The sequence below is a fragment of the Falco punctatus genome, assembly GCF_963210335.1.
Source record: "Falco punctatus genome assembly, chromosome: 1".
NCBI classification, from domain to species: domain Eukaryota; kingdom Metazoa; phylum Chordata; class Aves; order Falconiformes; family Falconidae; genus Falco; species Falco punctatus.
The window spans coordinates 71,305,307-71,332,987 of NC_137580.1; the positions used below are offsets into that span (position 1 = coordinate 71,305,307).

The following is a 27,681-nucleotide window of genomic DNA, read 5'->3' on the forward strand; positions in this document are numbered from 1 at the left end:
TTGAAGTAAAGCTAGTTTTGAGTCTTCCTCCATACGTACAGGGTAGTTATCCTAGTGCATCTCACCCTGCTGAGCCGTACAAATACGCAGAAAGTATAATGGGAAATTGGAAGGTACTACTTTATTTGTGTAGCTTGAATGAAAATAAAGCTTCTGAGGAACTGAATGTCTCAGCTTCTTGACTCTGTTTGGGATGTATAGAAATGCAAATCAAAGATAAATTAATAAGGTACTACTCTGAAATACGTGTTCACCCCTCAGTTTGGAGTTTGTAGTTAGGGCTTCTGCAGCTCACCCACAGGTCAGCCTTGTTCTAAACAAAACCCGTGTAACATGATTGCAAAAATACTGCTGACTGCTCTTCCCTTGTCTGCCATAGTTTCATAGATAGGTAGTAGTTGAATATGTTTGTACAGTGGTACTAGCTAGCAGAAAATTGCAGGTGATCTCCTAATAGGAGCTCCTGTGATCCAGTTGTGCCACCCTATTGATGTTGAACAGCTGGAGACAGTATTGTGAACTTGCAGGAGCAGTTTTAGTCTGTGCTATCCATTATGGGGCTTTCAAGGCCAGACAGAAACAATATAGGTGTATCATTGCACAGCTATACACTTAATACTGGAGAATTTTTGGATACGAGAGTAGATGTTTGCTGTAAACTGATGTCACTGCATGGCCTCAGTTCATCTTTCACATTGGAAATGGGAGTGTTCCTGAGTCGTGAGGAAGTGGTGACTACTGACTTCAGCGATGGAGGTGCTGCTTCAAAGTTTCCCTGACCCTGGAAAATTTGTCCTCGAGTTCATCCTTTAAAGGCAAGTGAGAAATACCTGTAGGCTGCCATCTAGGGACAGATGCATTCCAGGTTGGTTTGGGTAAAAATTAAAAGCTTAAAAGGCTTAAGTCTTAATTCATCACTAGCGAGGTTTCTTCCCTGTATGCACAAACTGTGGGGCGGGGGTGAGGTGGGCATAAAGGGCAGAACTGAGATTGGATTTTTCTCAGGCCATGAGGATTGTTCAGAGGTATTCTGGGGAGAAAAAACTGAAGGTAGATGCAAGGACCAACAGGTTTAGCTGAAAAGCAATGCAATTTTAGGGTCAATTCCCTTTGCAAGGAACTGCTGTTCCTTTATTGCAAAAGTAGACACAAATCCTCAATGTAATGTTTTTCTTAAGTTTGTGAATGTGACTTTGGGCCATGTGGATTTGTCTCGCTTGACCTTCATTAAACTAGGGGTTTACCAGTGTTTTGGGGGTTTGTAATAGCAGACTAGTCATAAGCTGCAACAGCAGTGAACTGTTACAAGAATGTACTGCAAAAACCCCCAAAAAATCCTGTTTGGATATAGATGATTTCTTAAGCAGGAAATGGTTCTTTTACATTTGTGTGAAATGTAAAAACAATGAAGGAAGAATTAACAGTTTTGATGCTTTTCCTTGGCTATTGTTTGCTTTTAGCTGGGGTGCTGTTCAGATGTTGCCCTCCGCAGTCATGTGTGTGCAGCAGGTCTGTCCCTGCAGTGTGCACAGTGGTTATTGCTGAGGGGGTGCCCCAAGACACAGCTCTCAGCAGCTGGAAGCTGGTTGTGTTTTGTAAGTTCTTGCTATAGTTCTATGTGCTATCTTCAGTAAGCTCCAGGACTGAGAGATGAGGTTTTCACTTCTACCCTCTGAGGTAATCTTCACCAGCTATATTTATATTGCAGTGTAGAAATGTGCTCCCGGATCTGGTGCACCTGATGTTACTGCACTAACTGTTGCCTTGTGGCTTTTAATATTGTGATACAGTCTAAGATGAGTATTCCTGTGGAATTCTAGGTGTTCTGCTGGAACGCGGTTAACTCCGAATTGAATGCAGCTCTAACAACCTTTTCTCATTTATGCTCTTGAGGCTACATCTTAATTGCACTGAAGTGTATAGTGTTTAGGGTCATCTCTAGTAAAACCATATTGAGGCAACTCAGTCTTACACATGTTTTCAAGTTTTTCTAGGTTTGAGTAACAGACTTAGCTTTTCTGAAACACTGCCCTGTGCATACTTTCATTATAACATGTTTCAGCCCTAGCCTAGCTCTGTCTTCCTGCCCCTCAAGGAAGCAGTTGCTGGAATGTGCAGCAGAATTGGTGTGTGTCAGGATGGGAGTAAAACGCTTTGGCAGCATGAGCTGTTTGCAGTGAGATCACTTGCTGGCTGTCCCTAGCTGCTGTGCCTTGCAGTGCTGGGGACAGAGTTAGCAAGGTTTGTATGGACACTTAGCTATGCGTGAGTATACTTCTGGCTGGAAAAGCACGGTTTCTGCCCTGTGTTGTGTCTGTTTTGAGAGGCTTTATTTTTGCCTATTTTATAACAGTTTCAGAGGATTTCCAAAGCATTGTTGAGCTGTGCTCAATGATAATCGTATTGGCAGAGCACTAAAATATTCAAACAGTTCTTGAACAGCATGTTGATTAAGGCACCTACATGCAGGCTGGGCTGGCTGCAGCTGGCTTGGCTCACCTGGAGGAGAGAAGAGATTCTTAGCTGCCTGGTACATCTATTTAAGGTTGGGGTTTTTTCTCTTTTCCCCCAAAACTGAGCTGTGACATTAAAATGGAGAATGCGTGTAGTTAGGATAACAGGATAACCTTTCAGTTGTGCCCGTGAATATCATCTTTGGGGGGATGTCCAGTAGCAGATAGAGGAGAAGGCTCACAGGAGTGTGCCAAAGGACACTGAACCTATTGCTCAGCTGTGAAACAGCTGTGGAACAGCTCCTGCTGATTCTAAAAGGCCAACCCAATATACTATTAAAATCTATAGACTTTGTCCTAAATGTTACAGTTCCTCCTTTCTATAGGTCTGAGCCTAAATGGCTCTGAACAAAACATTTCATACCTCACTCTGCATGTTTCAGAGAAGCTGCACTTTTACATTTGGCACAATTTTGCTCAAGCAGCAGGAGAGCTGTCTGTGTGACACGGTCAGCAGCACAGCGTCTGCTGGCACGAGGGGAGCTGCGTGTGCAGCATTTTTGTGCCAGCCAGAGTGCCTCAGGCAGTGGGCTTCTCCCAGCTGCTTTTGCTGTGCACTTTCTCTTCAGGTAGCCTTTTGCCTAGTTAAAATACAGCTGCTGGGCTATAAGCAATAAAAACTCCTTTACTGGACTTGAAGTTTCAAAACAGCTCAGAGGCGTAGCATGTGCGAACGCTGCATACCTTTTCATGGCATCAGGGGATGGATGACTCATGTTGCAGTTTTTATGCCAGTGTGTACAGCAAGCAAGTAGCATCCCAACATTAATTCCAGTGAGAAAAGGATTATTAATGATGGTAATAAAGACAAATAGAAGGCAGCTGAGCCAAAGCATTTACCTGGGCCCTAGGCAGATGCTGAACCTGGTATCTGACATGATGGAGATTGAATAAGTTTTACAACTCATCCTTGGTGTCAAACCCTGCTCTGTGAGGTATGTAACAATTCTACCAGTTGCTTACCTTAATGCAGTGTTTCAAGTTTTTCTGATTTGCCCATGGTGATCCCTTAATAAAGCAGAGAAGAATTGGAGTTTGTGAAATGGTTTTGTTGAACAGGGCAATTTGTTCTCCAGGTTGTAGTCTGAGCTATGCCTTGAGCTTGAAACAATTGACTGTAAAGGCACTTTAACTGTGGAAAATTAAATGGAGGGGGAAAGAAGCTTGCAGTTCTGTGAGGCAAAGTCCTTGTGTAAACATCAGTACTCAGCCAGAAAATAAAAGGCTTCTGCTCTCAGGACAGAGCTTGCCCTAGCATTAGTCTAATGTGCTTCTCAGATGTTAGCTCTGGGGTGACCTGAATGTAGGAAAGGCAGAGAAAAGTAAGTTTATGGGACTTCCTCTGATAGTCTGCGTAAGTCCACCCAGGTCTTTGTGTCTGTGTGAGGAGTACTGGGGTAGAAAATGCAGTCCCATGGGTTTCCCTATCTGTCTTCTGCCTCTGTCCTTGTGATATTTTACAGCAGGAACATTCAGTTGAGTTTGAGATCTTGTAGAAGGGGAAACAATTCAGCTAAGCTGCTACTTAAAACTTTTGTTTCAATAGTGAGACCTAGTGATTTTTGTTATTTAAAAAAAAAAATCAGTGAACACTGACAACTGAGTTCTTGTTTTCCAGTGATTTCAGCCTTGTAGCTTCAAGTTTATTTGGTCTGTTCTGTTCTGAGTACATTGTCAACAACTTTTCTGCATGGGTAACAGCTTAAACTTAGCCTTTGGGGTTTTTTTTTACCCCCTTCAGCAAAGTTTCTTTTGTGCTTTGTCATCAAACAACACAGGGACCATTTGTTGTGGTCAAGATTTTGCTGCAAAGACTATAAAAAGGGGCAGGGATAGGAATGTGTGGCTTAAGAATTTTGCCCTGGATAAAGGAACTCCTCAGTCACACAGAACTGGCAGGTATTAGGAAGATCTAGCAGGAGGGAGATGGTATGCCAAGGGCATAGGTTAGAACAGCTCCAGTCCAGCTGGACTACAAACTCCCTTTCTGACTCCAGTGCCACCCCTGGCTTTTGGGCATCCTCCCTTCCATGCACAAAGCAGAGCTGAGCTGCTGAGGGAACATGGCCATGTATTTCCCTGCAGCAGGCTGTGGATCACACACAGGAGTGCTTGAGAGCTTCACCAGGTGTGTGAAAGGCTTACCAGCTGGGCCTGTTCCCACCTCCTTCCTGCCTGAAATGATGGGATGGTAATTCAAGTACTTGCAAGAGCACATTCTCCAGGTGCTGGCCTCCAGCTATCATGTGCCCTCAAGCAGTAATAAAATAGTAACATGGAAAATCTCAAGTGGTAAACATGTAGAGGTAAACATTTTGCACTATGGCAGAAGGCAGCATGTCCCAAATGGAACTCCACTAAAAAAGCACAGGTGAAGCAAGGTAGAAATCAACAATGCCTGCCCTTTTCCCAGCAGTTGGTTTTGTGTTTATCATTTAGGATCATGTAAAACCTTCACTGTGATTACCTATACAGCCGTTCATATCTGCCCCAGCAAGGACTTAAAAAAAAAAAAAAAAAAAAAAAAAACACCTGGAAAAATCAACAGACTTCAGCTCATGCCACATCCCCCTGCAGGTGGCTTTTGCACTGAGCCCTTCAGAGAGCTTGTTTCTTTTATCTAGCAACATGAGATGTGCAAGAGGAAAATTAAGTGTTACAGAAAAGGTTCTTGTGCCATGTCACAGTCCAAGTCACAAAATGCCATAGTTGCAGCAGTTCTCTGTGGCTGTCCTGGTTAGAAAGGTAACTCAACCCATGGTAGATGCCTTTGAAAGCGTTGATAGCAGTTTTCAGCATTATTTGATGAGACTATTTCCCTTCAGTTCAGGAGGACAAAACTATGATATTTTTATTCATATGGTTAATTGTTATCTATGACTATAGGTTGTGGTATAAGTAGGAAAAATGAACTACGTGTAACTACAACAGTAGACGGAGCTGACAGGAGTTTTCTCTTATTAAACTAATGTTCCATAGACCGTCACTAAAAAAGGGATATGCTTTACTTTTCTCCATGTGATGAAATCCAGAGCCTGTTTATTCTTTGGAGACAGCTTAAGAAACAAAAAATTCCTCCAAACACAGGGGTTTCATTTCTGCTAGTAGAGCTACAAAACAGATGCTTTATTGCTTGGAGCATTTCACGCAGACAGTTGCTTTTCTGGCTTGCTTGGGAGCCAGGAGTGCTGCTGTTTGCCTTCCTCTGGCACGTACTGTATTCTTGACCATGGTTATTTTAAACTTGGGGCTGACAGGAAAAGGTATCCTCCTATATACTGACTTGGTTAAAATATTGACCTAAGTTTATGTCCTGTTTCCAAGAGTGACTAATGACAGATGATTAGATAACAGCTTAAGAAATGGAAGATGTATAGTGTGATCTTTCTTCTGGGACACCTTGTCAACTTCTGGCAAAAAACCCTGCACCTAGACTATCACGTTTAATAGCTACTGACTGATGTGTCTCTGTTAATTTGGTGAATCCCTTTGAACAAATTCATAGAATTGGCCTTAGATGTTCTCACAGCAATTGGATTTCCAGCATAGCAATGCCTTGCGAGGAGGCAGTTCCATCTGCATCATCCCCTGTAGTCGCTTGTCTCTGAGCCTCCCTTTCCAATTCAGTTTGGTGGCAGACATGCCGGCACTACCACTTAACAAAAGAAGGTGGAGATACTGATCCTTGCTTTGGATTTTTTTTTTTTTTTTTTAAACTGTGCTCTCTACCCATCCTGTTTACAGCTTAGTTTGTGTCTTCCCTTCTGTTGGGTTCTTCAGTTGCTGAGTGCTGGAAATCTGGTTAACAACTCCTTTGACCTAGGGCAATGCAAACCATACAGTTACTGTATGTAAATAGCAGTCGTGCAATTTAGCAGACTGTGCCTTAAGAAGAATGGAATTACAGAAGCACAAAATCTGATTTTGAATTCAAAGAAGCAACTCTTTCTGATAATTAGCAGCACTTTTCCAAAACAGTACCGGCTGCCACTCTCCAAGTCCACCTCACCTCATAAAGAGGACCGGGTTTGTTTCAGGTACAAGCTTTATTTTTTGACCCTGGTAGTAGTCGGATCATTAAGACTGGATTTCACTTGGCAGAGCTGTCCATCGTTCCTCGGTGCTTTTCACTTTGCTGCTGCATGTCCTCTTTCAGTCAAAAATAAGCAAATTCAAATGGTGTACACTTGCAAAGAAACCTTCTCTCCTGTGCTTGTGCCTGTTGTGTTAGCTATTTGCAAACAGCACCATGGGTTCTTGATTACTAAGGAAGCTTGTGACCTAATAAATGGCCATAAACAAAGCCAGCTTAATTTTTCGCATCAGGCATTTTGCCATGGGAAGTCAGGCTTAGCTGGCTCAACTCTGTTGTCAAACAGAAGTAGTAAGAGATATGACTCATCATGTAAACTCATCTTTGTCACTGTGAGTGAGTTTCATATGTTCCCTTCTCCCTCTGGGCTCTGCAGACCAAGAACTGCACTTGAGGGGAAGGGTTTTTTGTTTGTTTTTTTGGTAGTGTGTTTGGGGTTTTTTTGCTTTGATTGTTCTACAATAAATGAATTCATGGTGAAGCTTGTAAAAAGGAAAGAACTACTGTTGCTGCTAAATACTCATAGGTACAAACCCTTCACTTTCTCATGGATATTCATTTTACTTTTTAGGGAATCTGCCCTGTTACTAGAGCCTGAATCTCAGGTGCATAGTTTCCATGTTTGAGAGACTCTGTGTCTGCAAAGGAGTAAAAGCCTGACCCTGGTGTAATTGTTACAACTGTCCTATGCAGAACTGTTAATTTTTCTCTGCCAAAGAAATGCCTTATCAGACTTCGTATCATGTTGCCTCCTGAAATCCTTCCTAGACAAATCTAGTTGAAGATAGAAATATTTCCAAAACCAATCATGCTTTATTTGTGTACAAGTTCTACCAATAAGGGAATTTTAATGAATATTCCTCATCTTGCCTCCATAAAATACACTTCCACACCTCTCTACTGTAATCTATTATTAAAACTTTTCTTAAGCTTACAAAAATACCAGCCATTCCACATAATAGCTTCTTTAACATACTTTTGTATCCCTTTACAATTTGAATGTAAAAAATCTTTCAAGAAGTGATAGAAGACAAGCTTAAATAACAGAAAATTCCAGGCAGGTATCTAATTTCCTTTGAAAAAAAAAAATAGTAATAGGAGGAAGAGTGTAAGATTTTTAGATACATCCAGTTTGCATTTTATTTCGGTCCTCAGGTTTAATTGAAGTAACTCTGTTTGTGTTATGGACCTAGATGTAATGCATAGGCTGCGTTTACTATCTTAGTTTCCTGAGACCTGTAATGCAGTGATAAACTCTGTGCACAAGATTCAAAAGCTAAATGTGAAAACTGGATGTGACTGCTGCTGAGTCATGCTGACAGCTCAGCCTGGTTCTTTAATGAAGTTTCAAAGTAGAATGGCATCTTTTTGAGCAAGGTGGTAAGGCTGAAGAAGTCCTGTAGGCACTGCCGGTGCTCAGCTGTGCTTGTCGCTGAATCTGCTGTGTCAGCCTTTGGGCTGACAATAAGGGAAAGAATTTGGCTTCTGATTCTCAGGTTTCTGGTACCGTAAGTGTAGGACTTTGGCTTTTTGACTCTGTGCATAACATCTTATTAAAACAATCTGAACAGTTCCTTTGCTGCCAGGTGTCACTGAGAGTGTACGCAAATTTTCACTGACTTCAGGGATTGTGCACAAAGTGCATGGCCTGTTGTTGCTCTATAATTTTCCCTAAACGTGGTTAGGCATTCTTGCGCTGGAGGCTGCCACTGCTGCTAAGGGACTACGGGTACAGATATAATACACTATTTAAATGTGAGCGTACTGTGGATGAGCTTATTTTCTTCTTGCAACTGGTCAGGTTAAAACTCTGTTGTGCCCATGGAAAGGCAATGGAAAAGGGACATGAAATCACAAGACTAATGTGTTTTGTCCCCCAAGCAATTATTTGTGGTATCTGTCACAGGATGGCCTTCTGCAAATGTACATCTGCCATACGAAATGGCTTCACAAAAAAGTTATAGCGACAGATTTTCCATGTCTTTAGGTGGGTTTACCCAAGGGGGGAAGGACATGCTTCCTGCTCTCTGACTTTGTGGACACATATGTGCTTGGGGAAAAAAGGTGGTGTTAGTGTGTGATAGTTCGTATCCTATCAAGGATAGAGCTGTTTGTAGTTTTGGTATGGGTCACACTGGGCTGAGCACTGCATGGTGCTGATCAGTTGTTTCATCCTGTCAGCTCTTGTTAAAAATACAGCTGACTTGCTCTTTCACCTACCTTGCATTAGTTATCTTGCCTTAGACAATATCAACTAAGATCACACCTTTTTTCACAACCACAGACAAGGCCCACTTTTACAGTGCACATGGCTCCTGTGGGTGCAGGGCCATACAGCAGAAAACAGATGTGATCTGCAGCCACTGTCAGTATTTTGTGGAAATACAAGTGTCAAACTCACCTGGCTGCTTGATGCTACCAGGCTTACCTTCAGATATATTAATTGGATCTGACTTTAGTTTTATTTACCACTAGGTTTGTTTTACTGTTCCAAGTAAGGGTTAGCTCCTTGCTAGAGCAGAACATGTGGTATTTGTCAGAAAGACAGCTTTAAAGCTGCCAGATAACCTGACCAGCCTGCCCCTCTGCAAATAATTTGGTGTGGGCCCTGCTGATAATGATAAAGCAACTGCACTGAAGATGATAAGAAGATGCTGATGTCTGTAGGGGAGCAAAGCTCTCAGTGGCAGACTAGTACTGCTCTGGTGTATGACTGCCCTTAAAGGAAAGCACTTACACACTTATGAACAAACACTTACAACATCTTGTTACTGATGGTGGCACCCATCTGCATTTTTTTTCATCATCACTGTATGTCATGAAGCCCCAGATGCTCATTATTTCATTCTCATCGGAATCACTGCTTTGGTTTGCAAGGAAATAACAAACTTGAATGATACAAAGCTCCTTACAGGCCAGTCTGGGTGATGCTTATCAAAGGGTTATTCTTATAGATCTCACCTGTACTAGAAAAGATGTCCATCCCTCCACAAAAGGCATCAGGACTGAGTGCAACTGGATCCATGGAGCTGCTGTGTCCATTAACTCTGTTCAATCTGTATTGGAAACAGTTTTTAAGCCTTGCAATATTAATATATGCTTTTTCATCTAGTGATTATACAGACCTATGAGGTCATGCTGGTGCAATTTTACTAGTACTCATACTATTTAAAAATTGTATTCTAGGTCAAATTTGAAGGGACTCAAGTATTTTATGACTGTCATTCACCTTATACAGATGGGCCAAGTTTATCTGGTATGCATCTATGATGAAAACTCTGAGTAGAGATCTGTTTCTCATTACAGTGACAGCAGTAAGAGAAGCTATGGCTTTAGGTTAAACCTGTCAGGTTTCACTACCGTAGAGAGGTAAGGAGAGCAACACCCCCCACCCCCCGCAGCAAGCCATGCAAATAGAAAAGCAAAGGCTACAACGCAGAGTAGGCTGAAGGAACGATCTGGGTCTAAGAAGGAGGCAGCTCAGAACAGGTTGAACAGAGAAGCACTGCATGCTCTGCAAGCATTTGCTGTGATAAAGCATGGGGAGGCATAAAAGCAATCTGAAAATTGGAGTATTTGCCATCTGCAGAAAGAGAAGGGGAATCAGAGTGTAGGTATTGCTCCTTGCTCTTGGCTTTATTGCCAGAGGGCCAAGACAAGTCGTGGTTGAAGATGAAGCTACTACCTTACCCTGTCTCCAGAGGATGTGGGCAACCTAGCAGCCTCCTTGCATTGCTTTCATTTCAGCACAATTCTGCTCCTCACTCCAAATTCTTTTGGAAGATCTGTGGACTGTAACTGCCTGCCCTTGCCTTTCACTATGCAGTTTTTGCAGGAGGAATGTTTTCCTTGACAAGGCTTTGATGTCTGCTGCCTTTAAATAAGCTTCAACTGATGTAAGACTCAGGTGGTGGCAGTGTAGAGACTGCTTAGCTTCAAGCATGGCTGGAGTTGTTTTGTGACCCGAAGAAGGTGAACGTAATTTGCTCTCTGGTGGCAGAATGCCACGCATTAAGGGAGATAGAAAATAAGTATGTGGGAGGAAGCCCTCGCTCAAACAGTTAATACACCTAAATGTGAAGAAAGAGGATTTGGTGTCAAAGCACATCTGTTGCCCATGGTTTGATGCAGTCAGCATGACATGTATTGCTAAACCTTTGTTCTTGCTGTCGTGGGCACCTAGGTTTCCATTATTTTTTGTTGGCTGCTGCTGTTGCTTCTGAAATTTACTGCTGCTGATATGCAGGAATATTTTTTTCAATGTGTGAGTAAGCCTGCAGTATTGGAGTGCTGATAGCACACAGCTGACCATGCTGCTGAGAGCTTTAGTGCAGCAGAATTTCAAGTTCTGGCTCCAGTGGTAGTTTGAAAGAAAAAGGATCAAACTGGACAGCTTTCATCAAGTCCTCTGAGTCATAATTCCTAAAGAGATTCTTGTCCTAGTGTTCTTTGCTATATAAGGGAAAACATACACACTTTTCTCTCTGTATTTAGAGAGCAGGCATGGATTAGGCTTGCTAAGCAATAATCAGCTTTCACTGGTTTAAAATTAACTAAAACAGCACTAGGTTGTTTTGGTGGGGTTTTTTTCTCAGCTGCTGGCTGTAGGGCACAGAATGTGTCTGGAGGAGGTGGCCTGGGCTTTTGTGGCAGGGTGAAAGCGTACATGACCTGCAGCAAGCTCTTTCCATTGCCAGAAGCACGGTGTCATGTCCACCCTGGATGAGTTTTCTTGGCCCAACCTCCCAGCTGCCAGGATAGCTGTATGGGAGTGGTGATGTCTGGGCTGTGGTGGGAGGGAGGAAGTGTCATCCTGGGTGGAGATGGGGAAGCATGTCCTAGAGCTGGTGGAGGACCAGCAACAGCAAGTGTCATGTGCTGCTGTCCACCATCTTCAGCCTATTTCCCTAAAGAGAATGTCCTGTTGGTGCTCTCCTTCCCCTCTCCTGTACTGCGCTGACAGTGAGCTATTTATTTTCAGTTGTAATGGATACAGGCATGTGGGGGATTTTAAGCCCCTGCCTGCTGCAGCGGGTAAGGACACAGAGAGGTCTGCACTGCCTTGGTCTCCTTCACTGCCCCACCAACGTGCTAAGAGCCTCAGTGTTTCTGATGGAGGATGCTGTACCACAGCTGGACTGAGTGTTTCTCAGGCCTTCTGGTGGCTTCCACAGTGAGCCCACCCCAACCCTGCAGCCCATGAAAAGGAAACATGTTCTTGTTCCATGACCTGACCCTTGGTCAGTGCATCCTTTTAGCTCTGTGTAACCGTGTTCGTACCGCTACCCATGGGCTCCGTGTGCCAGCGAAAGGGTGCTGAAGCCTGTGTGTGCCCCACCGTAGCTGCTCTTGGGGTGAGGATGTTTGATTTTACTTTGTCTCCTCTAACTAATTTATTTTATTTTGGTTTTGCATTTGGGTGTGGGGGCTTTTTTTAGCACATCTACTATCTGGAACCTTGTAGTGTAACTTCAGTGTGCATCTCCACGCTCATGTCACACTGGATTTGGTTTTCGTTTTGTTTGGCAGAGCAGCAGCTAAAGCTTTCCCTTTCCCACTGTTGAGCAGTTGAGCCAACGACTTCTTCCTGAAATCACAACTGAGATCCATTTTCCATGTTAAAATACAACTGTGTAATAGTTTACAGTGTAGCACAGAGTTGTGCCTAGCGGGCAACACACATTCTCTGTTTCTTCTGTTGGCCAAATCATGCTGGGAGATGTAATATAAGGCTAAAAACCTCCGCAGGGTGTGAAAGGCCTGTCTGTGTGTGAAGCATCTTTGAATCTCCTTTTAGTACCGACTAGTAGAAGACCTATTTTCCTTTTCCAGCATTAGGGGGAGCACAGCTGTTAAGAGACTACATGGTAAAAAAAAAAAAGAAAGAATAAAATAAATAAAATACAAACAGAAAAAGAAGTTCCAAACCTTGTGAGTCCAATTTAAATCTGCCCCTACATTATGGCATGTCTATAACCCCTATGCCACCAGTAACAAAGCTGCTGCAGACACCCCAGATTGTAGGATCTTGGTCTCAGAGACATCAGGCAAAGAAGAGGAGTAGAAATGGACAGTCTGATAATTTTTCAGTCACCTGGAAAGGAGCAAATATAACCCAGCGGCATTAGCAATTACTGAACCCTTGTTTGGCATTCCAGAGGTCTTGTTGGCAACAGTGCTAAAACAGCCATTTGGGAATGCTATTACGCCACCAGGACTGTCTCTGAGATGTTGCATTTTATAGAGTATATCTTGTTTTAGTGTCCAGTGGCATTCATTGGTGATCATACATAGGGCCTTGGCTACAGGGGGAAATTCTCTTGTTCCAAGCTCTTGGCTTTGCAGATTGGTCTTGTGTTGTACTTTGGTAGGAACATTGCCCAATAAGCTGTGTGGTTAAAGCTCTCCACCCCCAGCCAAAATCGCTAAACTCCTATTGATTTGCTCTGAGCTGGGATTTCACATCTCAAAGGGCTCAAAGGTTGTAGGCCTGTGTAATTGCTCTGCCTCTGCAGGCTTGTGCTTGCTTTGTCTGCTCATGAAAAGTACCTTATTGATCTGTTCTGTTTAAACCCATAAGGATACTTCCTGGCTACTCTGAGCAAGGCTAGCAGAATCAGTCCCTCTTTGCATAAAAGGTACCAGATAATAATATTCAGGTCAAATACTTTATAAAAGATATTTTACTCTGTATGTTTTTCCATGACTCAGTACATACTTTAATCATTGGAATGGACAGGCTGATGGATTGCTTGGCTGATTTCCCTAGATTCAACACCTAAAACTAAATGTTTACAAGTTACATAATCTTGGAGTTAAGGCTGTTCTCTGCACGTTCTTTGGAAGCCAGAAGTACAAGCTGGGGCTTGCTGCTTTGTGGGACAGCAGAGCAGATCCTCTGAGAGCTGGCAATAATATGCCAGGCTTGGTTTCTAAAGAGAGACCAAGAGAAAGCATGGTGGTTTGATTCAGCTTTTTCCAGTGATGTGATGGACTGGTTCTTATTAGTGTTACTGGTTTGGTTCTGTCAGGTTCACAGGGAAACGTCAGCATCCATACATCTCAAGCTAGCCCATTTTGCACACATTCAATTCACTTCTTCAGGAATATGCCAAGAGAATTGAAGGACAAAATAGTTAAGAACCATTCCTTCCCCGAGAAGAGCCTCGGATGCCCAAACCAGGTGTGCCTGGGTGGCAAGCAATGGTACTGCTGACTGCAGGAAGACTATGCAAGGAGGACAAATTGTAACTGGTCTATGTGGATCTTTCCTTGGTAGTATTACTCAAGAAGAAGTTTCTGTGAGACTTGTGGTGTTTGCAGTGCTTCCAGGAAGTTAAGAGAAGGAGAAGAGGGAAAGAGTTGGAAAGGTACTAAAGAGGGAAGAGTCCTGGGAAGGGCAAGGAAGAAGGCCAGAAAGAAACCTTTGTAGTTGTCATGGTTTAACCATCGCTGGTAATTAAGTACCACACAGCCACTCACTTACTCCCCCCTCACCCAGAGGCATGGGAAGGAGAATTGGAAAGGAATGTAAAACTTAAGGGTTGAGATAAGCACAACTTAATAAATGAAACTGAATGAAAATGAAAGAACAATAATGACAATAACAGTTATAATGGAAAGATTGAGGGAAAGAATAAAATCCAAAGGGAAAGGAAGAAAGAGAACACATGATAGACAATGTAATTGCTCACCACCCACTGACCGATGCCCAGCCAGTCCCCAGCGGAGTGGTTTAACCCCAGATGGCAACCAAGCACCATGCAGCCGCCCACCTGCTCCCTCCAGCTCCTCCCCAGAGGGATGGCAAGGAGAATTAGAAAGGAATGCAAAACTTGAGGGTTGAGATAAGAACAATTTAACAGGCAAAGCAAAAGCTGTACACTCAAGTGAAGCAAAACAAGGAATTCATTCACTACTTTCTATGGGCAGGCAGGTGAGGTGTCCAGCCATCCCCAGGAAGGCAGGGGTCTGTCACGTGTAACTCAAAACCAAACACCATAATGCTGCATGTCCCCCTCTTCCTTCTTCCCCCAGTTTATATACCAAGCATGATGTCATGTGGTATGGAATACCTCTTTGGCCAGTTCAGGTCAGCTGTCCTGGCTGTGTCCCCTCCCAATTTCCTGTGCCCCTCCAGGCTTCTCTGGCTGGAAAGGCCTCAGAAACTGAAAATCCTTTGACTTAGTATGAACATTACCCAGCAGCAACTAAAAATATCAGTGTGTGATCCACCTTGTTCTCGCATCAGAGCCAAAACACAGCACTGCACACTAGCTACTAAGAAGAAAATTAACTCCATCCCATCTGAAATCAGGACAGTAGTTCACCCTAAGAAGGGCATGAGGGCAACACATGTTGTGGAGTGACACTGCCATGAAAGCTACAACAGAAATCACCAGTGGGAAGGGATACTGTCTTTCCTCTTCCTCTTTTTTTTTTTTTTTTAATTTATTTATTTAGTTAGTTCAAAAGGATGGTGGGAGCATGAGGTAAACTGTTATTTATGTAGTAGGGAAGAGACATATATGAGGACATCTGTTCATCTGTTCTAAGGAGCTGCTTCAAAAATAACCACAGGAGAGGAGTGTGTTTGCAGAGCGCAGCAGGCAACCTGCAGAGTCGTAGAAAGTAAGACAGCAGTGGTGCCCTGAATACAGACAGCTGCAAATGGCTACAGGATTGTGTACATTTGTACTCATTGCCAAACCACCCCACCCTGACCCCAGTGAGTGTTTTACAAATTGAAGGAGGTGCTGTTTCCATTTTTTCTGCCCAAGAACATTGCTCCCTTCTCTGTTGTGCTCCTTCCTGACTCCTTTTTCTTAAGTCAGCAGCTTTTAAATTCCAGTTTCAAGTAGTTAAAAAGTAACCCTGTTCCAATGAATATCCAAAACGTATGGCAGAGGAATGCAGATTTGGACACTGTTCCTTTTCACCTGGAAAAAAGGAAAAGCAGACTGAGAGATTTTGAAGCAGACTGCTCATGTCTAGCCCTCTGTCCTAGCCTCTTACTGACTTCTGAGTACAGGAACAGGCAGCAAACGTGGGCACTGATTTACAGAGATGGCTGTAAGAAAGTCCAATACAGCTTATGCGTTGCCTCAGCTTCCCAGTGGGTAAAACAGAGAAGTAAAAAGCACAGCTTTTCTGCTCATTTTCCTTCTAATGTCTGTGGTTTCAGACAGCTCTCAAAGTTTGGGAATGTAGGATTCACAGTAAATATCAGGTGTGATCTATCAGTTAAAGCAGAGGGGCTAAGCCAGATGGTGCGAGGCAGACATCCTGCCAGGGAACACGGTGTTGCAGGCACTGGGCAGTTAGTTCCTCCTGTTAGCCAGGTGAGAGACCCTGTTTGGTAAAGACCAGATGGAAAATGAGCATAAATGCTCGTTGGGAGATTCAACCTCTCCATGGCCAAATGCTCCTTAGAACAGAAGCCAGACAAAACATTCATGATGAATTTGCATCCCTAGCTACTTTCCAGTTTTTGCTAGGAGAATCAGTGGCAAATACCACCTCACAGTAGCAACCAGATGTCCACCCCCCACTTCCCGACGCTGCATTTTTAGCTAGCCACTGTAGGTAATCGAAACATTATATAAATAGAAGTGAGAGTTTGATATATAGTAGCTGATACCATTCTAGTAGGAAACAGCTGTATATTTCTTTTCTACGCTAGTGGCTGTCAGCAAGTAAGAGTGACTGAGCTGACTTCGGATATCCCCTGCCTCAAGGGAAATATTATTCTCTGTACTCCCTCCAGTACTGTGTTTTCTGATAAGGAACAACCATGTCTGCTAAAATCAGTTCATGCTGCAGCAACTACTTGGAACAAAACTTTGTTTTCAGTTACAAAAATTCTCACTAACAGCATGAAGTAACTATGGAGTTTTGCAGAATTATTCCATATTTACCTGGTAAAACCATGACTGTACTGAGCCTAGTGTTTTGAAGCTGAGTACAACCTGCAATGCAGTTTCATGAGTGTGTAAGGCAAGAATGAGATGTGCTTTGGACAAAATTTGATATTTCAAAGAGTTCAACAGCAGTCAAAATAGCTTGGAGCAAAATGTAGCAACAGGGAATTCAATATCATGCTGCTACTCCATAGGTTAACAAATGCAGACTGAAATCAATTGCTTATCACAATGTAAGAGAGGTGGTATCTTTAAACTTGGTTAAGTGAAGCACTTACATCTATAGCTGGGTAAACAGATAACTGGCTTTATGTTTTTACTGAGGTTCAACTCACATTTAAACTAATGGTCATTTAATGTCCAGGCTGCTTAGGCTATTCCACTGGATACCTCTTCTCTATGCCTAAATAAATTGCATACTAGGCCCCGCAGGACTTGCATCGGACTGGTTTTCAAGGAGATATGAGATTCTAAGCACTGACATCACTTTTGGAATGGGAGCTCTAGCATACCGGGCTGAATACCAAGAGGTATTCAGGCATATGCATTGTATGGTTTTTATTCTTTCTTTGAAGTATTTAATGGTTTACTATTTTGGTGTCTCTTCAGGCCTTGCCAAGGTTAAACTATTAGTTTGTAACAATACGAAACAGTTCAGTCTCAATAAATTTGGTAGGTAAGTGTTTTGCCCTAGCTCGGACTAAACATATGGCTTTGTGTAGCTGTTTGATTGCACCATTCTTGTTTCAATTGTGACAGTTTGGCTTACAACTTTTCCTTGTGTGTTGTGGGACCTGAGCACATTGTGCCATTCTGTTGTGTGTATCTTCTGGACATGCTGCTATGGAATTATGGAAAACTGCCCAAAATTTCCCCTGAATACTGCTGTACAGATGCAGGCAGGGTGGCAAGTACAAGCTTGCAAGGACACAGATACATTTTGTAAAAAAGACTGTCTGAATAAACACTGTAAGCAAGCAACTGTAAATAGGTGTACTTCTATAGTGTAGAACACTGACTGCAGCTCTTCCTTGTCAACCTAGCAAAAGCTAACCTTGTGTTTGATATGGTTACTTCTCCTGCCAACCTTTCTCCCAATTTGGCTGCAGGGTCCTATGCACTTTAGCTTGCTCCCTAGATGTCTGACTGCTGCTGAGTCCTGCACCTATCAAAACCTGAGGCATGTCCCTTGCTCTCTCTCTCTGTGGAGCACATGGGGGCCCTGTGAGCATCCCCATGGAAGGCAGACATCAGCGGCTGCACGTCAGCGTTATTTACCACTAGATGGCTGGGCCTCCTTTTTGTCCAGCTTTCAGTTTTGTTCCCAGTCCGGAGTGACGGTGTTTAGAACAGAACAATGGACTCGTTGTAAGCTCTCTGCCCACCCCCTTTATAGCTTAATATTTTTAAACAACTGATGCTTTTCGCAGATTTACCTTTATGATGAATAGTTCAAACTTTTCAAACACACCGAAAGAGCTGTGCAAATATCTAAGAAAATGAGATGTTTTGCAAGACAAAAAGAAAAAAAATTCCCCATCCTGTTCTTTTTTCCATTACATTACAACGTAATACAACTTTCGTTGAGTCTTCTATTTCATAGGTGTGTGCATAAGTGTGACACATTTAACAGTTCATCACTCAGACTGGGATATAGTATAATGAAGTCCTGAGATGTCATGACACAGCAGCCACATATTTTGGTCTGGTGAATTTGGTGACATAAAATTTGTAAACCTCTTACACACTGACATTTACGTCACTGTGATTTGGGGCAGAAATGTCTGTCCTGAGCAAAATTAGCTTTCCTTTAAGTAAAATTATTTTGCTCACAGAGTGAAAAATGTCAACTTTCCTGATGACTGCAGACTGACACATTATACAGAGCAAGGTGGCTTACTTCAAAAGCAGACAAGAGGAGTAGACAAAGTATGCATCTGTTTCTTGAAGATACCACTTTTTTCCCTTATCAGTCTCTTCTTCACATTTTCAGATACATTATTTATATTTACTGGGTCCACACTGCATGTTAATAGATGCATTTGTATCCTTGAGTTCAAAACAACAGAGATACGTTTTTAAATTAAAATTACTGTAGTTGTTTTGCTGTTGCAACACTAGCTTTTTGTGCTTGCCACTTGCAGGAACAAGGGGAAGACATAGTCCCTGCCTCCAAGGTAGTATAATCTAAAATATCAAACCTGGAAATATCAGGGCACTTAAACAGCTTTGTGAGAGGCTGAATATATGCTGAAGATGTTCCTAAAGATGGTGGTACATGAAATGGTAAGATGGAGATGAATATAGAAATCAGCCTGGGGTGGGATTTCTTTTCCAAATATTGTCTCAGGTATCAGTCACTCACACTTTTCTTAAAGCACTATGACAGCAAAAAAAGCTGATGGTGTAATTAGGGTGGTAGAGGAAAAGCAAGAAATCAAAATGAACTCCACCCATCCAAACTCACAGAGAAACATCAGTAGTGAAGCATAGAGCAATGACAAGCCTCTGAAAAAGAAGATTTTGAAAGTAATTGTTCAACCCAACAAGAATACCAGTGGCTGCCCGATTCTCATCTGCAGGAGGATGTCTGGTTTTGTTAACATAACAAAGAGAAGAAGGGCTTGGAAACTTTTAAGTCCTGGACTTGCAAACAAGTAAATGCTATGTTTTTTCTGAAGTGCCTTTATTTTAAAGGTGACTGAAAGGTAATATGTACAGGTTATTTATGAAGTGTAACCTTGCACTTGGAAGTAGTCCAGAAACAAAGCATGGACCCAGTTTACCTCCTCTTTGAACTCTTCAAAATACAGGAATTCCCAAGTAAGTAGAGAAATCGTGTGGCTAGCTTGAGTCTTATCTTCTGCTACTTGATCCTGTCACAAATGGCATGCTATCACTGAGCACAGAGGACTATCTGCTAAAGATGTAGCCTTACAACAGGCATCGTGTATTCCTCCCATGACACTAGGGAAGTAAAATGCTCTAACAACATCGCATGGTTTTGTAATGACTCTAGTACTGCTGTTTTATGGCTTTTGGGAATGTCTAAAAAAATGTGTTTACCTTTTGTTTACCTTGTTCCTAAGCAGGTCCATCAATATAAACTACACAGAATATTGCTGTAAAATACCTGTTCACTGGTGCTATTAAAAGTGTTATGTTTGCTGTGGCAGCTGTCTGAGAAATCAAGTGTCAATACCAAAGGTAAAAGAAACTGGTATTTTTGATCCTGCTATGTGGTAACTGTTGTCAGATGTGAGTAGAGAAGGTGTATATGAAGAACCAGACACAAAATTGTGAGGAAGTCAGGTTAAACATTATCAGACCCCTTCCTTTGGGAAGGCTCACTTGCAGAGCTCCTGTTATAGTCCTAAAAACTGTTAGAGGCCCTGGATACACTCTGTCATCTGGTCTGACAGAGAGGAGACGTTAATTGTCACAGCAAAGATGGCAGCCCTTTTGCCACTGCTATTACCATAGCTCAGATGAGCATGCATGTACCCGCCAGAGGTTAGGAGGTGGCTGCCTGCAGCCCAACTGCACTGCAGATCTGGGGCCTCCTCCAGCAGGTGCTGACTCCCTTGAGCACCTCATCCCTCTCCTCAGAGGGTTTTGGATCAGCTCTCTGCTGTGAACGCAATGATACAGAGTTCCTTCAAATCACAGCATCCCTACAGCCATTTGAATTAAAAACCAATGGAAAAAACATTGCTTAGATTTAAAAGTGGAGCTTGCTGCACAGTCAGCTTTTGCCACTCTATTCTCAGCAAAAAGATTTAAGGCCCTGCCTGCACAGAGGTCTAGGGGCTGAACTCTTGACCAGGCTGCCCAAACATCTACTGCAACAGCTTTTAGCTCAACTCTTGGCCAGGACATGGCTGAAAGCTTTTCTAAAAGCTGAGCTCTGAGATTAATTGGTGCGCTAGCTGCCCCTCCCACCACTGTGACTGCAACTTGTGTTTAAAGACTACAACAACCAGATTCCCAGTCTTGTGCACTCTCATCCTGCCTCTTGCTTCTGCTCCCTGACCTTCTGACAGATTTACAGTCCTGCCTGGAAAGAGATGCCAGGCTGATTCCTGAGGGATTGTTTATGTGGTCAACTCTGATCCAAGCTCCCAGGAAAAAAAAAATCTGCACAGGAGGAGGGATGGGGGAAGATCAGGTGACTTCAGGCTGAGTAAAGAAAACCCTTGAAGGGAAATATACTCAAAGGTTACTTAAAACGGTGGATTTGCAGAAAATCTTATCACCATTAAAAACACACTCGTAGGAAATCCTCACTCTCCTGAGTGCTATTACACAGTAAACACCGTATGTTAAACCTCCCAGCTGCGAAGCAAGGGTGTCCTGTGTTATTTGATGAAGAACGGTTGAGAGCAACTCAGAGTGCCTTGAGAAACCTAATGGACCTTAACTTATGAAAATCATATAGTGTTCCGGCACAGGATAAACATTGGTTGCCCTTTTGGACAGAGAATTGTCAAGAATTACACAAGAACCTTCAGGTATACACAAGCAACAAACTGTGTCTGGGGAGCGAATAGTTCCAAAATTCGCAGTTTGTCCAGTGCCATACCGTATTTAATGACCATGGTCCTGTAGCACCAATAATGAAAGGGGAAGCGACTGCCCATATTCTGATTGTAGCCACCCTTAATTCAGGACTGTAAATCTGTGTGTCTTCTGTAGAATAATGCATATGCTTTATCTCATTAAGCCCCATCACTGTCCTGTGTATAAAATGGTTGTAAGAAGTAGCTTACAGTCAATGCACTTTGGAGCCATTTTGGATGCAAGAGCATTTGGAACCACACCTGCAGTCACTGTGTGACAAGTGAGCTACGGACCAGGTACTTCATACTCTTCTTGCTTCATTGTTGTACAGACTTGTTGGGGAATTAATAAGAAAGCTCTGTAAAAAGCTCCAGAACAGGGGCTTCCTGAGGCACTGCACTTCAGAAACAGAGCTGTGTTTCTGGATGTTTGCCCCAAGCAGCACCATGGTGCAGCTGCAGCCCCAGCTGCTCGTTTGCCTTTGACCGCACAGCATGAGGGAGGAAGCATGCCACCGCTCCCACCCCTTCCTCTCACAAGAAGCAGAGGCAGCAGCTCCTGGCTCGAGGTGCAGGGCACAATAAATAACCTTATTTCTCTCACAGGAAAGAAACAGCAGGGTGCATTTCTTCCCTACCGTTTCAAAGTAGCGTTTCTGGCACTAACGGTCTGCATATCTCATTTTGCATATGTTTGCTCCAAAGGGACTTCTGAGGCTGTGTCTTCATGTCTATCTGCTTAGACTGCTGCAAGACTTGTCTGGGCTCATCTTGAACAAACCAGCTTGCAGACTGCAAGCAGTAGAGTTTGGCTGAGTAGACTTTGTGACCATTATTGCTAATACCTGGTAGTTCTCTCCAAGAAATTTGCATCCCAATTAGTAGCTCACATCACCCTTGTTCCAAAACCTGCCCAAGGCTGGTAGGAACTAAAGTGAATGCCACTTGCAGTGTCTTTATATAGTTACCCGTACTTTAAGAACACATGAAATAACGGATACTTACACCAGAAGTACAGCATTTAGAAAAAGAAAATTAAGGCTCAGATACACATTCCTGTGAGAAAGTAAAATCACACAATGCAGTTAGTTATTGGTTATTATTTGGTATGCCTTAGCTTCAGATTTCAGCCTCTAACTGTAGATGTATAGACACGCTTAATGCTTTGTGAGTCATCCTAACAACGTTGCTGTTATCAGATTACAATGATGTTGGGTTGGTCCTGCAAGAGGATATTATTATTCAGTATTGAGAGCTAAGTTTCATATGAAAAAGCAGCTTAATACTCACCAGAAAGCCACTAACCAGTGTTAGCCACAACAGCAATTACTCAGTACTTGCACTTATGAATTAATTGAAGAGATTTTTGTGCTGTTCTTGTGGGAAGCTAAAGTCATGTTGCCAGATGGGACATGGCATGTAATTCTACCAAGGCTAATCCAAACTGTATCACCACTTGCATTTGGTCCTATGAAATTCTTATCTCAGAATTCATTTTAAACCTAAAAAATGCCCCCTCATCAGTGGTCATTCATTTGCTAAGCAGAAAACAAACGAAGTGTTTTCATGGTTGAAAAACTATCAAATGAACACAAATGGCATTACAAGCCATTATGATAGATACATTGAAAAATATTCTGAGGTAGATATTACCTCTGACTACAAATCTTGTTGTATGTCAGAAAGCTATATGGCTTCCTCATGGAAAAATATTGCTGTCCTATGAATTTCAACTAAAATGAACTCTCTAGGAAATAACCAGAGACTTAGGGACACAGATACCAAACTTTTTTAGACCACAATTCTTTATCTCACTAAATGTGGCACACCCTGTCTTCAATGTGCTGCTTAGCTTTTTCTCAAGTCACTCAGATTTGCATTTCTTTTTCCTTGGAAAATGTCAAAGAATTCATAGATCAAACAGCAGGAGCTGACACAAAGACAAAGGTGCTGGATCTAAGAAATTATTGAATTGAGGAATTGGGATGAGAGCTCTTTACTTGGTGGGAAGATTTTCAGAGTCTGCACTATACCCTTTTTAAGAGATGAACTTCTCAAACTTCCTGCACTTACTAGCATTAGACTTGGCCAGTTTTTGGTCAGAAGTCTGTTGATATCTACATCTTAGAGGTAGGAAGTAGATTTAATCATTTGGATGGGACTTTTTCTCCCATGTCAGTAGTAAATCAAAGCATTGCCTAGTGTTATAAAGCACTCTGTTACTAGACACCTTGCTTTGTCATTGAAATACTGTTCATTAGTACTCTGTGACTAGTCAGATGAACTATAAACTAACAGAATTTGAATAACTGTCATGCCTTACTGCAAGGAAAGATAGTTATCATTCCTGCTTAGTATTGCCTCAGGCTTTTGTACCAAAACATCACACTGGAACTCAGCATTGACTGGTAACTAACAGTGAATTTTAAGTGCTGTCACAGTCATCTCGCTCAGCTTCCAGACCTAGGTGGCCAAAGAATGTAAGAAGCAATCCACAAGAGAAGACACAAAGCCAATTATTATTATTTTTTTTTAATCCCTGTTTGTTTAGGACAGGAGACAAAATGTGTTTGTAAACCAGAGAGGCTGCTGCAGGTGCAGAAGACTGTTCCAGCTGGCATTCTGGAGATCAATTACCTACATCAAAGCTGTTCTGCTGCCTTTGCTGTCTGGTTGCTCATTTCTAAGGCTGCGCAGAAACCGTACACCCAAAGTGAATTAAAAATAACAGGGTTCTGTGTTCTACACCGTCTTCAAGTGAGCAGTCTAACTGCTTACACCAGACGTCCTAAGTTGCCCTTAAGCTGATCAGACGATGGAACAACATGAAATGCCTTAAAATGATGCTTGGCAATAATACTACTATTCTGATTGAGAAAGCAAGTGAAGTCATGTAATATGATGCTGTAATTGATGTAGGTTGCATATCTTTTTAAAGTTTTTGATTGGGAATGAGTGGATTAATGGGCAAACCATCTGAGATTGTTACTGAATTTATTGTAATAAATATTACTCTACAGTATTTTCCTCTTGCCTGTGAAGCATTAAAATGCTAAAGGGTGCCAACACGTGGTGTTGGTAGGGTGTTATGACAGGAATATTATAAATGTTTGTACAGGTTGTCACCGATATTTGAAGCCACTTGTAAAAACAGCACCTTAATATAATACATTATTACCATACCCTACTGTAAATGGTGATGTGCTTTTTACTCACTGGTACAGAACCTACGTATTAGTAATCATTCACCCTTTTCATGGATGGTCTTGCAAAGAAAGTGGTAACAATAGACACAGGGATAACATTCATGTAATAAGCTATATAGTCACAGTTAAATTGTATAGGCATGTTGCATTATTTTCTCATTTACCAGTAACATTGCTTATTTTCATGGATCATCTTCTCAATATCTACCACACCTGACAGATAAGTATTTCCCTTCTCTCTCAAAAAGGCACATAACCAATATGAAGTTATTTGAACCAAAGACTTTCTTTTGTAGTTCTAACACTATCATACGTTTAAAGTGTGCTATCTTGCTACCCTGTAGAGATGGGAAATGTAATTTATTACGAAGAATTCAATCTTTTGAATTCAGAGTATTGCACTTCAGAATTTCCTGGTCCAGCTAGACTTGAAACACTGAAATGATAATATTCTTCAGCAAAGAAATGCTATTAATTATATTGTTAATGCTGGACCAGGCGGGCTCTGAATCCCCAACAACATAGGAATACAACTAAGCCACCTAACTTTACAGCCAGCAGCTTCAATATAAATTCAGAGTATGTAAAAATACAAACTCTTTAAAACATTGTAAAATAGTTCTTCCTGTCTTCCCACACGTGTATGCACACGAGTTCACGTGGGAGGTGATCTGAAGGCACCCATTGAGAGCAACCTCCCCAGTACAATTACGGTCTTGCTGTTCCCCGTGCCCGCCGCCCGCCCGGAGCCGTGCCGCTCTCCTGGCTTGCTGCCCGCGCTGCGCGGCCCCGATCTCCCACCGCAGCCCGGCTGCGCGGCACCGGCCGGCCCGCGCCGTGCCCCAGCTGTCGGGAGGACGGAGCCCCTCGGCCCGGCGCCTCCGCGTTTCTGCAACGCCCCGGCTCAGGCAGCCCGCCGGGGGCCCGGCCGACGAAGGTGTCGTAGGACGGAAGAAACCTCGACTCTGACTCACAAACCCGTAACGAAGAACGGCCTCCTCGAGCCCGTTATTCCTCACGGTCTCTTAGCACCCAGCGCGCTGGTCTACCTCAGCGCTTACAGGCGCGGTCCCCCGCACGCGCTCCGCGGGCCGCCCCCCGGGGCCGCGCCAACGGCTGCCTCGGTGCCCGCCGGCCCCGTTACATAACCGAGGCGGCGGCAGCAGCCGGGCCGCCCCCCGCCTCACCGCCGCAGACAAAGGCCGGCGGGCACCGCTCCCCCTGCCACCAGCCCCCCCGGAGCCACCTCACTGGCGCCCCCTCCGGCAGCCCCCGGCCCGCACCGCGCTCCCTGCACGCCACTGAGGATGAGGCCGGCGGGGGAGGGAGAGGTGGGGGTGCTGCAGAGCCGCCCCCTCCCCGCCCCCACAGCGGCGCGTGCCGGCGGCGGCGCAGTTGGATTGGCGTGGCGGACGCCAATCACGCCGCCGGGCGCTCTGTGGCGCGCCTTTCCCCGCCCCCTCCGCGGGGCGTGCGCGGTGGCTGCCGTGCTGCGGGGGCGGGCGGGAGCGTTGTGCGGGGCGCCTCGCGGCTCCGGCAGGGCAGGGCAGTGCTGGGCTGTGGCGGCCGCCAGCCCCGCGCCTCTGCCCGGGCGCCTCCCGGCGGCTGCTTCCCCGGCGGCCGCCGTTCTCCTTCTCTCTTCTCCTCCGCCCGCTGCGAGCAGCCGAGGCCTCCTCCATGCGGGAGAAGAGGAGGTGGGAGCTGCTCGCCGGCCATCCCCGGCGCCCGGCAAGTCGGAGTCGCCCCGTCGCCGCTCCGCTCTTGCCGCATCTCCCCACGGCGCGCTGCCGGCGCTGAGCCCTGCCCGCCGCGCCGCCACCAGCCCCTCTCCTTCTAGTCTGTGTCGTCCCCGGCCCCCCACCTTTTTTTTTTTCCCACCCCCCACTCTCGATTCTCACCCTGGCTGCGAGCAAAGTGTCTTCATGAGCGCAGAGGATGTCCGGGAAGCACTACAAGGGGCCTGAAGTCAGTTGTTGCATCAAATATTTCATCTTCGGCTTCAATGTCATTTTCTGGGTAAGTGGGCCGGTTGCACGGCGCTTCGTGTCTTCCTCTGCCGCCTCCTCCTCCTCCCCCGCCGCCGCTCCGGGCCGGGTACGGCCAGAAGCGCGCAGGGAGGAACGGAGTCGTGCGTGACAGCTGGGCGCGCGCCCCGCCGGTGGGGTCTGAGCGGGGCGGCCGGGGGCGCGAGACCGGGAGCGCCGCCGCCTCAGCCGGGCAAGTTGGAGAGCTGCATTCCTGCACCTGCGGAGGCTCTGATCCCGCTTCCCTTCCGGCCCCCCCAACTGCTTTTGTTGTAGGTGCGAAGAGGATTTCTTGCCTTCTTTCCCCCCCCTTTTCCTTTTTTCATCCTCCCTCCTTCCCCCTCGTCTGCCTTGTGGTGGGGGCGGGAGCAGCTAGACACCCAGGCCTAGAGAACGAATTGATCTGCATGTTTTCGTGCTGATATCCCTGTTAAATATGAAAAATTTAAAAAAAGATTGCAGCTCGAGTTCTCCGAACAGCGCTGTGTAAGGCAATGATTGCACAATGATGAGGTTGTGTACGGCACGGGCTTATTACCATTAGCTATTAACACATAGTAGTAGTAGCAGCAATAATAGGATGGAGGAAACAGTATTCCCACCCATCCCTGAAGTGCAAGCCCGTGGGAGTCTTGGCAGGGCATTTGCTGGGGTTCCTGGCTGTGGTGCTCGATACCCTGACGGCACAGTATCTTGTTGCACCATTCTAGCACTGGCTGTAGAGTAGGCAGAACTGTATAGTGAAATGTAACCTGCTTGTAATAGTATTTCTAGCATCTTCTCAACGTTGGATTTGAAAGAGAGGCAGCTGGTGTTGGATGTGTATGCCAAATTTGGTAACCGCAGAGGGAGGGGGTGAGCATTATCGCACACAAACATAAATGTTGAGGTTTTATCATGCACAGAATGTGAAAGTTGAGTGAAAGCTCTTAGATATACAATCCTCCTTTTCATGAGGTACTCCATTTAGCTATGAGAAACATACAGAAACTCAAGTATGGTGAATGTGTTTTTGAAGGTCTTTGAGGGCAAGTTGAGTACATATCTGATACAGTGGCTTCTTTGGACCAGAAAGGTGAACTGGAAAAAACAAACAAAAAAACCCCCCACCTTGAAGTTTTACGGGGGAAGGTAGGGAAGCCTAGAGGAGAGAAACCACCTAACCAGTACTGAGCTTGTGATTGCCACCTTGGGGAGAACAGAGGAGGGTGGTTATATGGCTAGCAGGTACTCATGGCTAACCTCATGTCACTGTTTCTGGAAAGTAAAGATGCCTGAAAAGGATGTTTTGGAAGATGGGAGTTTTGATTAATTGCACTTTGGTACTGAAATACCTTTTCTTGATGAAAAGAGTAAGCTGCTTACT

At 44.1% G+C, this 27,681-nt stretch overlaps 1 protein-coding gene and 1 long non-coding RNA gene across 2 annotated transcripts in view; one reads left to right on the forward strand and one right to left on the reverse strand.

Moving 5' to 3' along the window:
* Positions 1-3,529: 3,529 nt before the first annotated feature.
* LOC308055451 lies at positions 3,530-26,320 on the reverse strand. The gene is made up of 3 exons (XR_013924533.1): positions 26,190-26,320; positions 10,297-15,545; positions 3,530-9,662 (listed from the first exon to the last, which is right to left on the reverse strand). It is a non-coding gene; the product is annotated as an uncharacterized lncRNA (long non-coding RNA).
* TSPAN5 (tetraspanin 5) overlaps positions 25,665-27,681 on the forward strand; it is an 89,266-nt gene continuing 87,249 nt past the window's right edge. Inside the window, exon 1 of the mRNA XM_080369244.1 lies at positions 25,665-26,307. Within this exon, the coding sequence (XP_080225370.1) occupies positions 26,227-26,307 (81 nt within the window). The 5' untranslated portion in view covers positions 25,665-26,226. The remainder of the gene's footprint in view (positions 26,308-27,681) is intronic.